The sequence below is a fragment of the Lissotriton vulgaris genome, chromosome 1_2 (assembly GCF_964263255.1).
Source record: "Lissotriton vulgaris chromosome 1_2, aLisVul1.2, whole genome shotgun sequence".
Lineage (NCBI taxonomy): Eukaryota > Metazoa > Chordata > Amphibia > Caudata > Salamandridae > Lissotriton > Lissotriton vulgaris.
The window spans coordinates 208223803-208242330 of NC_141686.1; the positions used below are offsets into that span (position 1 = coordinate 208223803).

Below are 18528 nucleotides of genomic sequence, written 5' to 3' on the forward strand. Positions count from 1 at the left end.
TGCTGCATGTCAGTATACGTCTTCTCACATCTAGCAGAAATCAAATGTGTTACCTCAATTTCTCAAGTAGTAGTTCTATTTATTAGAGTGACAGCAACAAAAAGTTCTGCAAACTTTGCACACCTCTCTTAGAGCTAGTAAATGGTACCTTGATTGGATGCTCTATGGTTACTGCAGTTGGGTGCTGGGTGTTTGAGAAAATGCCAATGCTGGTAGTCCCTGTAGAAAGAAGTAGCCTTTTTTAGCATTGTGATGATCACATATTCAGTTCTATAGGGGGGCACTGAAGTTTAGTTGATAGGTCAATATATACAGTCTTTATAGCGAGCACTATCATTTTTCAGCCATAATTGTGGATGAAACCCTTAAAAATGGGGTAAAGAGCAAGCTCATAACTATCTTCACTGCAAATGTGGAGGCAGTTAACAAAGTTGGAGCCTTACATCCATGGTCAAAACTGAATTAAATGTACTTACAATAGATTCTTATTGTCTATTAATTTTCTGAAACAACAACCTACTGTTATGGCCAGCGATAGTGAATTTAGAGTTATGGTCTGACAGGAAAATGCCAAATCTTTTTGGTGAACTCATATATGAAAAAGAGATGAAACAGAGATAGTTGAACACTTTTCGTTGAAATATATAGTGAGGTCCTTAGTTCTAAGTTTTGATGGATAGCCATGCAATCAGAAAGTCAAATGTTGATTTTTTTCATTAGCTTCAAAATGTAGAACTGGCAGAGTTTTTATTCGTGTTTCCTTAATGTTTATTTACAGTATGCATTAATTGAGTTTGAAGCATGACGATTTAAGTTATGCCAGTAAAGCAGCTTCATTAAATGCTGATGTTATATGTCATACTGAGATTATTAGATTGTGATGTAAGGCCCGTATTGTTTAATGTCAAACTAAATATGTGAGACGTGAAGAATCTTAAATAGTCGGTTGTACACAGTTGGGGCATATACCATTATGATTTTTCATCAGTAAATGATGTGGTCATTTTGTGATGTATTAGATTAGACCACAAGTACCAGTGTCAGAAGTATAGTTGAATTAGTGATGCACTCTTTCCTGCTAGCCTGATGAGAAGCATCATTATAGTAAGTTAATATAAATGTGGACTTCCCAATAGATGGCTGATTTGTCATAACGGTTAAAAGAGAAAGAGAGTACCCTTCTTGTCAACACCCACAGGAACAGGGTAATAAATGCGAAAAAGAGAAAGGTGTTCCCTGGGTTCTTGATTACAATGGGGAACTAAATCATTTACTCATCACAACCTATTTGTCATAACACCATTGGGTAGCATGCTGTCTACTTCTGCTTATATTAGTACCAGTGGGCTGTAAGGGTCTATATTGATGCATGAATCTTTTTCATTCAGAGGTCTCTATCCGCCAGATTCATCATTCTCCCGTTTTGCGAGGCCCTAATAGCGATTCATAGCGAATCGCTATTAAGGACTCGCAAAACGGGATTCATGTAGGAATCGCAATATTTTTTGCGATTCCTACACATTCTTTATTTGCGATTAGCAAATTGCTAATCGCAAATAAGGAAAAACTCCCCATGCATTCCTATGGGCCAAAAGGCCCATAGGAATGAATGGTGAGTATTCCTTATTTGCGATTAGCAATTTGCTAATCGCAAATAAGATAGCGATTTGAAGGGTGCCAGGGGTGTCCAAAGGACACCCTGTAGCACCCCTCAAATGATCTGTGACACAGGTGTTGCACACACACATGTCCAAAGGACATGTGTGTGTGTAACATGCAACTCAGAAAAATGCATTTAAATGCATTTTTCTGAGTTTTCGCAATTTACCGCGAGGTCTGACCTCGCGGTAAATTGCGCCTAGAAATTGCGAATTCGCAAATTTAAATAGGATGTTGAATTGCATTTAAGGTATCTCAAATAGAGATTCCTTAAATGTCATTCCTCGCAAAATTGCGAGATCGCAATTAGCGATTTTTACATTTGGGATGCTGAATCCCAAATGCAAAAATCGCTCTCGCAAAGGGCCAGATTCTCAGAATCTGGCCCTTTGCGAGCGCAAAAAAGCTTGATGAATCAGGCTGCCTATGTTTTATCTCCAGTGTATTTGGGTAGTTAAGCAGGGTTTTATGAAATGTGGATATATGAGTGCTGTAAGTCCTTATACCTGCCCCTGCTCGGTTACCTATACCTTTATGGATCTGGATGTACTTATTTTTGTATGAAGTACTGGAGGATTAGTTTTCTATTTATGAAGATATAAGTATTGTTTGTTTTTTAGAGCCTTCAAATGGTGCAACTCTCTTTAATTTTTAAGGTTGGTTCATAATCCTGTCCTGAAGAAGAGGGGTGATAAACTGTAGTTACCACAGAAACTAGATCTCTGCTTCAGTTGTGTAGTTGTCAGATGTGAGAAAAGAAGTTGGGGCATATTACCGAGGCAGGCAAAATGAAATTATCACCGATTTTGCAGCTGTTTTCGGCCTCAAAGTGGCGATAATTTAATCGCCCTATTAGCGAGCTGTCGCTAACATCAGTTGGCGACAGCTTTTAGGTGATAGCGAGCGGTTTGGGGCCCGCTTTGCATGGCAGCGATATTTATCGCTAATGACATGCAAAGTGGGTGTACCCAACCTGTTAGCGACTGAAAGCAGTTGCTAACATCGCTATCGCCTATTATCAATGCAGGCGTAGCAACAAAAAAATTTACGCTTAGCGCGAATATCGCTGAAAACTAATGCCTGCCCAGACCAGTTCTTAGCCTGTATATCCAATGGGAGGTGGATATACAGGCTAAGTCCCTATTAGCGATAATGCCTGAATATCGCTGGATTTCCAGCGATATTCACGCATTTTGCCGCTACCGCCGGATATGTTATCGCTTTGGAGAAAAACGTTGCTAATAGCACGTTATCTCTGCGATAAAATCCGGCTATGCGCGGCGATAAATAAAATGTCGCTAAGCTTATTTAGCGATAAATATCGCTAGTTGTTGATAATATGCCCGTGGTTCCTTGGAGGGGATAGGCAGCTGCATGTTCACTCTACCTAGATTTAAGAATGGGACTTTTGGAAAGAAAAATCAGCACCCATTACCACACTCACACATACACATTTTCCAGCTGGTTTTAATGCATGACAAGATTGTTCTATTAAATATGGCAGACACAAGCATGTATAATTAATAATTTGATAGTCTCATATTTTCATATCAGCGCTTTGGTCTACGTTGCCTTAATATTATTAGCACAATTCGTCCCTTGACATTTTTGAATGCCTCCTTCACCTCATTGTTCCTCAGGCTGTAGATCATGGGATTTAACATTGGAATGATTATTGTGTAAAAGACTGACGTCACTCTGTCCTGATCCATTGTATAACTGGAGGTGGGTCGCAGGTACATGAAGAGAAGTGTTCCGAAGAATACAGTAACACAGACAAAGTGTGCAGAACACGTGGAAAATGCCTTCTTTCTTCCCTCTGAAGAACGAATTCTTAAAATGGCAGAAATGATATGTGTATATGAAGTGATGATGATAGGCAGTGCCGCTAGACATAGGCTTCCTGATACAAAAACCAGCACAGCTTCATTGAGTGAGGTGTCTGAGCAAGAAAGCTTGAGTAGAGGGGGTACATCACAGTAGTAGTGCATAATTCTATTTGACCTACAAAAGGAAAGTCTGAATGTGCAACAAGCGTTTAAGATAGCATTGAGGATTGCAATTGTGTATGCTGCTAAAACAAGACGAGTGCATGTTTGGTTGGTCATAATGGTTGTGTAGATCAATGGATTACATATAGCAGCATACCGGTCATACGCCATAATCGCCAGGAGAAAAATCTGCAAGCTCCCCATCCAAAAGTATAGCAGGAGCTGTGCAATGCAGCCTGGCACAGAAATGGTCTTCTTTTCTGATAGGAAGTTTGCCAACATATTGGGTGTTATATTCGTGGCATAGCAAAGGTCGACAAAGGACAAATTACTGAGGAAAAAATACATAGGGATGTGAAGACGAGGTGAGATCCTTATTAGTGCAGCAATACCTGTATTTCCGACCATAGTGATGGTATAAGTCAGAAGAAAGAAAATGAAAAGTGGAATCTGCAGCTGTTGGTTTTCAGTGAGACCAAGAAGAATGAACTCTGTTATAAATGTGTAGTTTTCTTCCATTTGCGTAAAGCAATTAAGCCTGCTGAAAGAGAAAAATCACATGAAATTACAATATCAGTAAAGACATAAAGGGAAACAGACATCACTTTGCATGCAAAACAACGTATGCGATTACTACGCAGTCATTACAACGACCGTGTTTTTACATCGCAGTACCATTACAACGCAAGTCGTTACAATGGCTTGCTCTAGGGGGCGCTCTAAACTACGGAATAGAATAATTTACTATTCCAACACCTACCCTACTGTTACACACACTGGAGTTGGAATAGTAAATTATAATATTCCTAAATCCTGCATGCACCCTAGAGCAAGTAATTGTAACGACTTGCTTTGTAAAGGTACTGAGATGTAACAACAAGGTAATTGTAACAGCCACGTTGTATTTGCAGGCGATTACAACTCATGCAATGTAAACTCCTATATTCGACATAAATTAAGTATCACCAATAACCATAACCTTAATTTGGTTGTAACGCCAAATACGTTTCTCCATGATTTCTCAAAGCAGACTGCTGATTCAAAGCTTTCAATTTCCTTCATGTCATAGGGACAATCTGTGTTCCATACACATCGGTGCAACTGTGCATCTACTTCCTCAAACTGGAACTCAAGTCAATCATCTAACACTCCTTTACATCAGCTTTATATTTATGTTCCTATGCCTATGCTGCCGACATGTTAACAAAAATATTTTCATGTTTAAATATGATAACAAATGTTCAAATATAAAGAGATACATATATCTAACCAATATCAGAAAAGTGCATATTTCCTATTCGCTACAATATATTAATTTCAGCAATGTCATACATATATGAAAAAGTATGTTACATATGTACAACTATTTTAACACAATTCTATATTTCACAAATTAGAGTGTATGTCAATTAAACTAATAACCTAAATCCATTTATCAAATTATATGAATGTTTATGAAAGGAAAGGAAAGGAAAAGAACAGTTGATCAAGGAGAAAACTAAATTATATAAATATTCAAAGTGGCAGTAGAGGATCTTACAAGTGCGAACTGAGGGGCATATTACCGAGATGTGCGTTGCAAAACGCACAACACACATCTCCGTATCACCGGCTATCGCCAGATTTCATCGCCTAATTAGCGCGCAATTATCAATGCGCATCAGGCAGGCGATCAGAAATCTGGCGATAGTCGGCGATATGGCACATTAGCGCATGAAAACAAACGGTGTTTTCATGCGCTAATGTGGGCCTTGTTAATATGGGGGGGTGGATTCCGCTTTATGATCCACACCCCCATGTTAACAATGCCTAACGCCTGGTCGGAGCAGGAGTTGGGAGACCTGCGATAAATGAGTTTATCGCAGGTTTTTGTCTCCCAACGCCTGCCTTGGTAATAGGGTGTTCCCACCTCCAACCACATTTTACATGTGGTTGGACGTGGGAACGCCCACTTTGCATGTCATTAGCGATGTTTATCGCCAACATGTAAAGTGGGCTCGGGCCAGTCTTTAAAGTGCCCTTGGTAATAGGGCTCTAGCTGTATCGCCGCTTTCTCAGCACAATTTGCGAGACAGCGGCGATAAAAGCCCTTAGTAATATGCCCCTGAAATCCCAAACAAAGTCAGGCAAGTAAATTCAAAGACTCCTAAATAAATAAATGAAACATGATACAGAATTCATTCGAATCCACATTTTAACATGATAACAAAAGGCAGTTAAGCAGCCGTGGCTGGTAGTGGGAGTACTGGCCGGGCGGTGACGTGGGGAGGGTCAGGGTCAGGGTGGGGTGTAGTAATGTATGGATTATGGATTTTAACAGGTAAGTAAACATAAAAATAAATAAAACAAATTTTGTTGCGCGCACTGCATCGCATTTGGTGATGCAGTGCAAGCAACGAAATTCGTTTCATTTATTTTTATGTTTACTTACCTGTTAAAGTCCGTAATCCATACATTACTACCCCCCACCCTACCCCTCCCCCTCCCCACATTACCGCCCGGCCGGTACTCCCACTACCGGCCGCGGCTGCAGTTAAGAGATACATTTAGATTCAGTGGGATCCATACAACCACTGAAATTAATTTTGATGAAAACCTATACTGCTCAATGTATATATTTGGATTCCAGAAACTACAGGCACAGAAAATAGCACTCTTTCTCTTAACCCCTAAGTGTCTCATTCCTTTCCCTGACCCAATATTAGATATGAATCTTCTTTATTCACATAAAAGGTGAATGATACATTTATTATTAATACCGTGATAGTAAAGCATACTTTTACGAGGAAAGCTGTTCCACTGAAAGGGTGGAGTATGCTTGGTGAAATGCACTATGAAATATAGAATAAAAACAAGATCATTTTACATAGGCTGTGTCTGATTTTGAGCAACTGGGTGTGAAATTTGCTTAATTTGGTTTTGATTAATTCTATGAAATTTCACAAATGTTATGTGAAATTCAATTAAATGTAATGCTGACATGTAGTGCTATATTTAATCAAGAATCACGCAAGTGCTGTAAACAACAGTCACTCATATTCTGGATATTTGGTGGTTTGTGTGCTCCTGCACAAAAGCTTTCTGGGAACGAAGTGTAATTATGCTTTATGGAATAACAGCAGATTTCTGGAATTTTGACTAACAAATTTAAGTCGGAATTTCCTAGATGGTATGTTTGCTAAGGTTTAATGCTGTGCAACACAATCCCAATCCAAGGGCAGTTTTAAGAAATTGGAAAAAAAGTAGGATATTTCCCTCTGGAGGGGTAATTTAATAATCACTGATCAAGAAGATTATTTTTTAAAAAAGCAGGGCTTTACGCATCCCAACAATGTCAAAAATATTAGTTGTACAGTTTCATAGGATTTTTTTTAAATCCAGTGCTGTAATTAAACAGAAAATGGTGAGAGAACATGGAAGGGGCTTGAAATCATGACTAAGGAATATGTATGACAGAAATGTCCATCAGATTAACTAAGTAACTTAGTGCATGATTTAGAGTTTGGCAGATGGGTTAGTAACATCACAACCTGATGGTTATTCAGCCAGCCACATTACAAGAGGACTATCTTAAATGGTACTTGTTGGTACTTGTTATACAGCAGGTGGAATATCCCCCATGTTTGAGATGAAGTAACCCATCAAATGAACTCTAAATCAGGCCTTAAATCTGCTTATTGCTAGATGTGGCACAAATCACTTCTGGTGCTTCTGGTCCTATATATAAATCTACTGCTCCTCCGTGTCCTTCCTCTTCTGATTACACTCTTCTGCTTGCTCCCTCATTTCCTCTTGGTCATCCTCTTCCTTCTCCATTTGGTCTTCATTGAGTTGGCCGGATTTCTTCTGCTCATTGTAGTCATCCGGGTTCTACTGTTGCTCATCTTTCTCCTGATCATCGTTGTGACCCAACTCTAAGTCCGCTTTCTGGTCTTCTACTTTTTGTGGTACTTTTGGTCCTCTTTTTAGTTGTGTCCCAGCGAAGTCCAGACACTCTAGTCTTCCTACTCCTGATCTTGCACCTATTGTTCCTTTTCCTGGTCTTCCCAGTCCCTTGAAGAAAGGTATTGATCTGCCTTGTCTTGGTCTTACATGCGTTCTTTGTCCTTCTGCTTATCCTAGTTTATATATATATATAAGCTACTAGTTCATAGATCATTGCAAAATTAAAAGATTGTGGGTCTTTATAATACTCAGATCATATATTTTCCAAATTCTCTTTGCTCATTTTTCATTCTATAGTCGAAAAGTAATTGAAATCCAAAATGCTTAAATCGATAATCTTATAAAATCCTTTCAGATCCTGCTTCCAAAATGGAAATTGCTGTTAAGGGTGAGCACAATGTGCCTATATATTTTTCCAATAATTGTTGCTCATTTTTCTTTGCATAGTCGGAAATTCATTCAATTCCAAGATTCTTAAATCCATAATCTTATTAAAAATGCTTTCAGTTCCTGCTTTTAAAATGCTATTTGTTCCTAAGGCTGAGCACAATGTGCAGATTTCTTGATTTATAAGCAATAACTCTGCAACAGCCTGGTCCTTAACCAATAACCTGCTACTGCCAACAGGTGTTTAGCTTCTTCAGAGCTGCAAGGACAACAATTACATCTGAAGTTATGCATCTCATAATTCCAAAACAACAGCAATCCTCTTACTCTTTATAGACATAAATATTCATTTCTAATTAATTACAATGTTGGATTATAGTGTACTTCTGCATTTTTATCCAACCCCCCTCGTTGCTTCACAACCCCCAATGTTTGTTCACATATTTATTAAGCTAACATTGTAAAGGCATTGATCATTACTTGTATACCTTAGGCAAACTATGAATTAACATGGATTAAATAGAGTAACATGATAAGTCTCACATTCATGGAAAAGAAATATAGATCCAGAAAATACTCACAAACCATAGGAAGCCCATAATCAAACAATACAACATGCTTTAATCCCTCCTTCCATTTCATTAAGAATTTCCTAATTCATAAAAAATATGCAGACACACAATGATACAAATAAACTGAGTTCCTCTTATCCTGAGGTATAGCATGATCTTATCTACATGGAAAGACAAAAATATCCTAGTAAAAATGCTGTTTCTCTCTGTCAATGCTCGAAGTTCACATATCATTGAGAATAAGCAATAATGCTAAAGGTGATACAAGGACACAAAGCTTCCTCCTGAAACTTACAGACCAAAAGAAAAAACATCTTCATAGTACTCATATCAAGAAATCAAATTACATGTTGGATTCATCTTACCTGAGGCTTTTCAGCATTCATTGTGCACCCTAAGTACAGTATGGAAGTCAATTATGTATTCCTTGTGAAATCTTCAGCACATATTAATGATCCGAAACACCTCTTGACAAATATATACAAATAACGTAATTCTTGTTAAAACTAGATGTGACCAGATTCTAAAATCCAATTATAAAATACAGATTTTGCATTCCGTCTCAGTCATTAGTCAAAGTGACCTCCATTTATGTAACCAATACCATAACGTCTTGCTCTCAATCACTGCCCCGTCAATGGACAGATAACGAACAAATCAAACCTGAATGACAGAATCCATTTCCTGACAAATTAACTGTCAATTTTTCAGAATCATCCAATTGCAAGTCAGTATCCTTTCCTAAAACATATAATTGGCTAGAACTCCGAAAGACTTTTAATTGGACCTGCTGAGCCTGATCCTTCATAGAAAAGTACTGATGACTCCAAGTGCATATTATCATACGACACAATATAAATAGTTGAAATTAAACACATGTATAACCTGTATTGCTTATTGCTTAAAGAACATTGAAACACAATAAAAAAATAATTAACAAATATCACCAGCCTCTATGCACAATGGATTTTATTCCACAGTACCTCACTTAGTAACACTCATTAACCGTCCTGTGAGCCACATCCAATCCATCGTCTAGACCAGTCTAAGTCCTAAGTTATACCTGAATATACCAAATATCTCACATCAAGTTCATATCTACGAAAACAGGGTTTCCCTTCTACTGGATTAAATAAAGATTGGTACAATCATTAACACTATAAACCCCTCAACACAACGCTATTTTCTATTTAGTAAAATTGGTGTCAAAGACACTTTCATGTCTCGCTTGAATGGAGCAGTACCCACAAACTAAGGAGCTCTATGGTTGAGCCTGTGTCCGCTATCTATACCCAAATACAGTTTTTCTTGGTGGTTAAGGTGTTTTTGATCTTTTGTATGATTCTGGTCATGGTCCTCCCACTGGTCATAGGACTGGTTGGTAGGTCCCACCCAAAATCCGAGGGACCTGTGCATTTTTATGGTGACCAGAGCAAAAGGAGACGTGACGTTTTGCATGAGCATGATACCATTGAGACCCAAATACATAGAAAATTGTACTATACGTTTAGACACAGAGGTGTTGTGCCCTTGTGAATTGTGCCATCTGGTATTCAGAAGTTCTTGCAAGGTCATAGAACTTCCAGAAGTAGAGACACCATCATGGCCACGGCTTAGTAATTAAGCCAAGGGCATAACCTGATACGTTGCATGCCAGTAGGGTTTTTTAGAGAAAGAATATTCTCATTTAACTCATGCTTTTACCTGTTTCTTCCTGGTTCATCACCAGTGCAACAAAAGAATGACCTTCAAGCTCCTCAAACATACCTACAAGGCCCTCCATGACACAGGACCATAATATCTAAACCACAGCCTTGCTTTCAAAACACCCTCCAGACAACTCCACACTGCCCAGCTCGCCCTGGCCTCTGTCCCATAGATCCACAAGACCAGAACCGGAGAAAGATCCTTTGCCTACCACGCCACAAAGACCTGGAACACCCTACCTCTCCACCTCAGGAAACCTGTATCGTTGACCCAGTTCAGAAAGAACCTCAATAATTGGCTCTTTGACTGAACCTCCCCACACAGACAGATAAGCAGCACCCCCATCCCCCAAGAGCCTTGAGACCCTCACGGGTGAGTAGTGATGAAGCGAGGTTCAGAAATATAATGTGTTTAGTCTCGCAAAGTTAAACACCCATAATGAATAATCGTATTAATAAGTTTATGCACAAAAATGTACTAATCAACCTAGATTAAAATACATTCATGACACACGGGACTAATTCATATGCTCTATGTTGCACTTGCAAGTACGTTGAGAAATAATAAACTAACCTTGTCTAATGGCATGTGCCTATTATATGTGCTTTTGTTTATGTTGTGTCTTTTATGTGGCAAAGGCTCGTGGAGAATCTTGATGGCCTAAAAGAAGATGGTAAATAAAAACGCTGCTTTGTTATGCTTAACGCTAGATAACATAAACTAATGGGTTAACATTAGTAAAGGGGGTGGGTAACAGAATGATTTTCATTACTCAAATTAATTAATTTTTGTGTTTGTTTGAATACTAGCTTCCAAGAAAAAGGCCTGAGGCCTAGCGTTTTTAAGTGGGTGTTTGAAATCCTGTCGTGATGAGCAGAGCACAGCAAAGAAAGTGGAAAGTTTTGCCACAATGACGTTCATCAGAAAAATAAAATAAATAAACTGTGCAAGATGTGCTCTGGGTTGGATAACTTCAAGGACAGGAAATAGCAGACCAGCCAGGCTGAGGAAGCAGCAAACTGTTATTTAATAAGATGTTGCAAAATCCTCAGAAGCTAATGTCGCCTGTGGATAAATGACAAAGACGTTTTCGAAAGGCACGACTTTGGATTGAAAAAAAATTATGATTTCATATGGACTGACGGCTGACAACCAATCGGAACACAGAATGTCAGTAAAAAGAATAACTTTTAGTGTAGATTGGTAAGTTAGAAAGGTATATAAAATGGCCCCCTGACAGGAGGGTGCTCCTCACTTTCCGATTCCTGTGAGACGTGACTTGCCGTTGGACTTCTTGCTCACGTAAGGATAATAGGGTTTATGGACTTTACATTTTCCCTCCTAGATGAAGTGAGTCAGTTAGGGAAATAGATTTAGGGAATGAGAGTCCTTTTTGATTATTATTCATGTTTTTCAATAAGCTTTGAAATGTCAGTTCAATATGCCTTTACCTTAATAAATGCTGCTAAACTGCTATTTTCCTAATAAATAAAGTTACTTATTTTAAATGCTCATTCTTTGAATAATAATAAATAGATTTTGAAAATGACAAGCTTGTCTTGATTATTCTTAGTCTAGTTACCATCAGTTGATCCATTTACCTATGTGACTTAACACCTTGGTCGCGGCCGGAATTCCGCCGCGGTGCTGAACATTCCGATCGCGGGCGTCGTCATGACGGCTCCCGGCCGTCATCAGCACACGCCCACCGTGACTCATGACGGCCAGGAGCCGTCATCAGCATTGAAGGGGTTAATTAAATGTTTCCGTTATATTTCTATTGGTTATGATGATGATAAACTGCAGTTGTATATAATGTGTAAATCATTTGTGAATAGATTCCAATTAATTAGGTCACATGATTCAGTTGCCCAATATTTGTCTCGATTTCTTATGGACCTTATGCGAGTTTATGATTAATGGTGAGTATCGTGGTGTTGGGTAGTTTTGATGAGACAAATTTTCTGTAGGGGCGCGGGATCAGTAGCCACACTTTACAAACCCCTGATTGATTGATCGTTAAATTAAGGAGCTCCGGGCGGTGATGTCCATGGTCTGTATCCTACAAGGTTACATCAGCAGTGAGATATGGGTCCCATGATAGCCTCGGTGAAGTCTGCTTGGGTTTGCAAGATGATCGGGTACTATTCTGTTTGCTGCTTTTTCACCATTCCTGTACTTGTAATTTTAGGGATGGAGAAGTGCACTCCAATGCCAGCCAATGATCCAGGATCCAGAGGGACACCTGTTGGTGGTTAAACCTCATTCCAGGAGAGGCCAGCAGCATTGTTCAGGCAGGACAAGTTTGTACTGGTCTGCTGGACAGTTGCAGGAAAAAGACCTCTTGTAGCTTCTTGTATCCCTATAGCTCAAACAGGAGGTCAGCTAACTGACCCTTGGAGTCACCTCTGGGGTCCTGGTTTCTAGGAAAGGCTCCAATCTGTATAGGAAAATGTAACAATTTCAAGGTCAGGAAGGGCTGTCTGCAATGCCTGAGAGTATCCTCTTCCGGAGAGTAATACCCTTGTCCAAACCCAAGGCCCTTTAATCCCTGTCTAGAAGGATTAAACATTACATAATAGAAGAGCCACTAATAGTCATGTGACCCTGGACATTGCAGAAAGAAACATATGGTTTAGGCACAAAAAAGCCAAATGGCATTTTCAGAATAGTAATTTAAAATGTGATATTTCCATTTAAAAGGATATTATTACAATTTGAATGAGTGAAAGAAGTACTTCTCTAGCTGTTCCCAAACTTGAGCTATCACTTATTAAGTGGAATAAGATAACTTTGTTTTAATCAATGGTAGAGCTTGCCTTGCTGCAACGGAAAAGAACCCCACTGCCAGCACAAGTACACAAGTCATTTTTGTAATACTGTGCACCCTGTCCTGTGAACCTTTAAGGTCTACATTGTAAGGAAGATTTAGGCCTGGCAAACTGTGTATTTGCCAGGTTGAAATTAAAGTTTTAAAACTGAACTCAGGGCTGCAATGGCAGACCTCAGACTTGATTCGCAGGGTACCTAAGTGTGTGGCATGATTGCTGCTACCCCCTCATAGCATTTCATTTACAAGACCTAGGTAACCTGTGGTAGGGTACTGTAAGTAAATTACATTTGTCAAACAGGTGTATGCTAATGTTACCATATTTAGAAAGAATACAAGCACGTTAGCCCTGATTGGCAGGAGTAAAGTATGCAGACTCCTAAAAGCCAACAAGAACGGGTTCAGCAAAGGAAGGAAAAAGAATCGGTGTGATCCTGCGGAAAGCGCCGTTTCAATCAAGAACAGAATTGAGATATATTTTTTAAAGCAATCCTGATACCCTAAGGTAAAGCAACATGAAGGTGAGGTGTGGGCACCTAAAAAAAGTACTTTATGATGTAATTAAAGTAATCAGCAGAATCAATAATCTGGCCTGTGAGGAAAAGACAACAGACAATGTTAACATAACTGCCAAAGCAAGGAACAAAGGTTCTGAAAGATAATTTTTGATTTGTTAAAGACAACTGTCAGTGAAATTGTTTTCTTTAATATTTAAATTTTTATTTATTTCCTCGACCAGATCAACTAATACATCAATAGAACAATTTAAATACATATACACATTCAGTCAGTTTCATGTTTACAAACATATATCCACATTATTAAAAAAATAAAAACAAGTAGGTAAAACAATTATGATAACAATTCCCATTTAATGTGCCATGCAGGCTCCAGGATCTTAGAAGCATTGAAGACCACACGGGCACCAGAATCTTTCTGCACATCTGTAGGACTATTCTGTGGTGTCTAGTCTACAAAGGGGTCATCCAAATTCTTCTAGGTTTGCATTATTCTCTACAAAAAAATACCAAGGGCTCCTCACTTTCTTTGAGAGTGTTACAGACTGGGTTCCTATTTGGATTTTGCATATGATCAGACCACCTAACGGCAAAAGCTGTCAGTGGCAAAATACCAAACCTGAAATAAATATAAAGTGTTCATGTGCTAGCTGGACCAATAAAGTCTAAGAATAATCACATCTGATTTCAAGAAATGTGGGGCATATTATCAAGGGGGTTTATCTCCGCTTTTTTGGCTTTAAAAGCCAAGAAAGCGGAGATAAAATTATCTCCCTAAATATCTCCCTATTACTTAGCTGTCGCTAACACCAGTTAGCGACAGCTAGTGGGAGATAGCGACCATCTTGGGCCCCGCTTTGCATGTCAGTGATATTTATCACTAATGACATGCAAAGTGGGCGTCCCAAGATGTTAGCGTCTGGAAACAGTCGCTAACATCGCTATCTCCTATTACCAACTTTTGGAGATATTTGCGCTAAGCGTGAATATCTCCAAAAGCTAACACCTGCCCTGAGCAGTTCTTAGCCATGTTATCCAATGGGAGGTGGATAACATGGCCAAGAGCATTAGCTCGGTGATGCATGAATATCGCTGACTTTTCAGCGATATTCATGCATTGTGGCCGTTTTTTATCGCATTTGCGATAAACCTTGGTAATATCAACGTTTATTTGCGATAAAAATCGCCGCAGGTCAGCGATAATTTTTTGTCTCTAACCAAGCAATAGCGATAATTATCGCTATTGCTTGGTAATATGCCCCTGTATTCTAACCATCGAAATGGCCTGCAAGTGTCTTGCCTTACAGCTTTAGAATCATTTTAGGGAATAGGGTCCTCCCTACAACCACATAAACCCGACTTCCCACACTAGGTTTAAAGTAGGTGAACCAGGACAATTCTACGGCAGCGAGTCTCTCCAAAATATCTTGCAGGGCCGCAGTATATAGTTCAAGTTCTTGTACTGTTCAAACATATGACCAAGTGATTAAAGGTCTCCAAATTCATAAGATATGCGATTGGTTCTAATGTGAGATTAGCTTGTATAAGGACAGTAGAGGTACTCTTTGGGGCCTTCAGTAGTGACTTAATACATTTATTTTCACTCTTGACCAATTGATCAGGCTTAGAATAGTCCCATAAAATACCCTGTACAGTACTCCACTGACTAATTTAGCCCTATACGTTTTCAATTCAGGGTTTATACTATAAATAGGGAAGTTTCTTACGTGTTTAGGCAGGACGATTGATCTACGATCAAAGATAAATTTACTTTTCTTGAGCTGTGGGGTTCAGTTATTGGAGATTGGGAGTTGAATGCCCAAATATTCAAATTTGGGTCCTTGCTAGAAATAAAGCTTTCACCGAAATCTGGGCTTTAGACTAATTATGAAGATTAAGGGCAGTAAATTTGGATTTAGTAGCATCAATGTCAAATTATTATTCAGTGCAAAACATTGCCCCTTCAGCTCATGAAGCATGTTGTTCCTGCTTTAGTGTCTTCAAGGATGGATTACTTTGCAAACTAACAAGTTAACCTTAGAAAAGCTGCAAATTGTACAGAATGCACCGGTTTGTCAAAAGGACTCTGGGGAACTGCACTGTTTGAAGATTGAGACATATAGAGAGAACAGGACATGAGAAGGGCAGGTTAGGGAAAGTGAAAAGGAGGGTGGAGAGTGGATAAGCATCCCCAAAGTATATGTACAGCATAACCCCCCATTTAACCTTTAACCCATTACAATAAATCTGCCCAACAACCGCAGACGCATGTTAAAAGCATTTCACCTATATATCTTGTGGTTATTGTCTTTTAACCCTTACCCAAAACCCTAAATCTGGCCAAACATCCAAAATCCATATTAAAAACCCTGAACTACTTTATTTAAGGGAGGGGTAAGCCCCGGCAGTACCCCTTTCAACTCTTAATTTAAAACTTTCGATCTGCCCAAACACTTCATCCTATGTTAAAATCCATAAACTTCTTTTTTGGGATAGGAGTAACACTCAAACCCTCCTTTTAGCCTGTTAGACCTGGCATATTTTGGCATGTTTCCCCTGTCTCTTTGCTTTCTGACCTCCCAGTTTTCTTTTGACTCTGTTTTTGCTGGTTTATTGTGTCTCCACACTTTCTCACTCCTGTTTAGTGTTAAAGTACAAGTGCTTGTGTGGTAAATTGTTATTATGGATTGGTGTTTCCATGATTGGCTGATTTGATTTACTAGTCAGTCCCTAGTACAGTACACCATGTGTGTCCAGGGCCTGTAAATCAAATGCTGCTAGTGGGCTTGCAGCCCTGGTTGTGCCACCTCCACAAGCAGCCTGCAAATGTAACTCTGGCCTGCCATTGCAGAGCCTGTGTGCAGTCTGGTACTGCCATGTCGACTTGGCAAGTGCACCCACTTGCCGGGCCCTAACCTTCCCTTTTCTTACATGTGAGTCACCCCTATGGTAGGCCCAAGGTACCCCTGTGGGCAGGGTGCATACCACACACATGCCCTGATGTGTGTGTCATGTCCTGATATTGAAATACTGCCAATTTTGTTTTTCACTATGGAAAGGCTATTTGGCCATAGGAAAGCATGGGTGTTAATTTCTAACATCCTAGTTGGGATAACTTCCCATTGAGACCAGGTAGGAGAATACAGTTTAGTATGCTTGAACTTAGAATCTAAAGATGCATCTTTTATTAAAGGTGATTTTTACATTCTGTGTTTGAAAATACCACTTTTAGAAAGTAGGTATTGTTTTGCTTAGAAATCCAGTGTGCCTCAGCTAGGATGTGTATTGACTGTCTGGCTTTGGAGTGACAGGGGCTGGCGATATGCAGTGGTTCCAGAGAGTCTGGATGAGTGAGTGTGGGGCTGAATACACCTGGGCTGCATTAAGAGTAGGGGGAGGAGTTGACACTAGCACCTAAATAGGCCCGGTCTCTATTTTGAGTGGTAGGAGGAGATTTCCCTTCCCGGTAACGGACAAACGCGCTGGCTATTTGATTGAAAATTGAATAAAGATCAAGTTTTAAACTTCCAGAACTTGTGTTTGGCTTCGCTTTGGGAAAAAGAATGAGAATACTCAAACCTGTGATTAACACTGTATAATGTTTATTACGTAAAAACATATGTAAAATTGTCTTACTAGAAACGTGCGGAGCCATAATTTTGTGTATTGAACTCCCTATACTGACTAGAATGAAAGGTCCCTTCTTGGACACGGTAGAAACCATTGCCAACTAAAGACCCCCTTGTCTAATATTGGATGTCAGCAGTGAGGATAGGACTTGCGTTTGCACTTGACTTACAGTGATGCACTTGACTTACAGTGATTTGTGTGCACTGCTTCCATATCGAAGTCCAATATGTACCACAAACTGTTTTTTTGGTTTATTTTTGCCTTTCCATCGGTCTTGAACTTGAACTTTCCAGTACAACATGCCTGAATCAATTGCATCATTTGCTGCATCCTTGGAAGAGGCCTTTGAGGAGGAGAGGTTAGAAACCTACAATGTGAAGGAATTAAAGGCGATCTGCAAAAACCTCAAAATCCATATCACAGGCCTCACCGGAAAATAGAGCTACAAAAGGCTCTGAGGGCCTGGGTAGAAGCCAGACATGTTAGTGAGCTGCCTGGGTATCTTGTTATGAAGGCAGAAGACCCTATGCCAAGGATGGAAGTGCTTTTGGGAGGGGGCACCCTCTAAACTAGGCAGCAGTGGCTTGTTCCCAGAGGAGCTGGAGGACAGGCGGGAAGCAAGGAGAGTTGCCAAGGAACTGGAGAAGCTTAAGTTAGACATGGAGGACAAAAGGATGATGCTAGACCATTAGATCAAGATAATGGAGCTGGATCAGAAGAGTTGAATTGGCTCAGATGGTGTCAGCAATTCGTCTGGTCAGGCAGACAGAATTGTACAAATCCTCAGGAATGAAAGCTCAGGTCTCACTTGGAGATGCTTGGGTTGCCAGAGTGGGCATGCATGACCACTTGGTCAATGGCGGCCATAAAGGGTGATCAGTAGGACCTGGAGCCTAAAACAGTGCCCCGGGTCCCTGCCAAGAGAATGAGCAGGGGGCGCGGGAAACCGGCCCCTGAGGTTCCCACTGAATGGGAGGAGGCTGACCTTGAGGGGGACATCCCAGTACTACAGGAGTTCAGGTAGCTGAACTGGGGGACATCTCTGAGCTGACCCATTGGCTGCAAGAAGGTGGTCCCACAAGGGAGGAATTCTGCAGGTAGCAAAAAGAATGCCCTTTTCTAGTGGGTTTGCGGCAGATGGCTGCAAACGATGCAGCTGGTGATGAGTCTGGATCACATTGGATCTACTGGGAGAATGGCCTCCTGTGTAGCGAGCCTAGGGTCGCTGAACTTGGGTCACCCCATGTGCTGGTGTTACACCAGCACTTCAAGACCTACCTACTGGGTCT

General features: G+C 40.0%; 1 protein-coding gene across 1 annotated transcript; it reads right to left on the reverse strand.

Annotated features, from left to right (window-relative positions):
- Positions 1 to 3209: 3209 nt before the first annotated feature.
- Positions 3210 to 4169, reverse strand: LOC147734982 (olfactory receptor 5AP2-like). Its single transcript, XM_086952548.1, has one exon. It carries the CDS (start codon positions 4167 to 4169, stop codon positions 3210 to 3212), a length of 960 nt encoding a protein of 319 aa, XP_086808674.1.
- Between the last annotated feature and the right edge of the window lie 14359 nt (positions 4170 to 18528).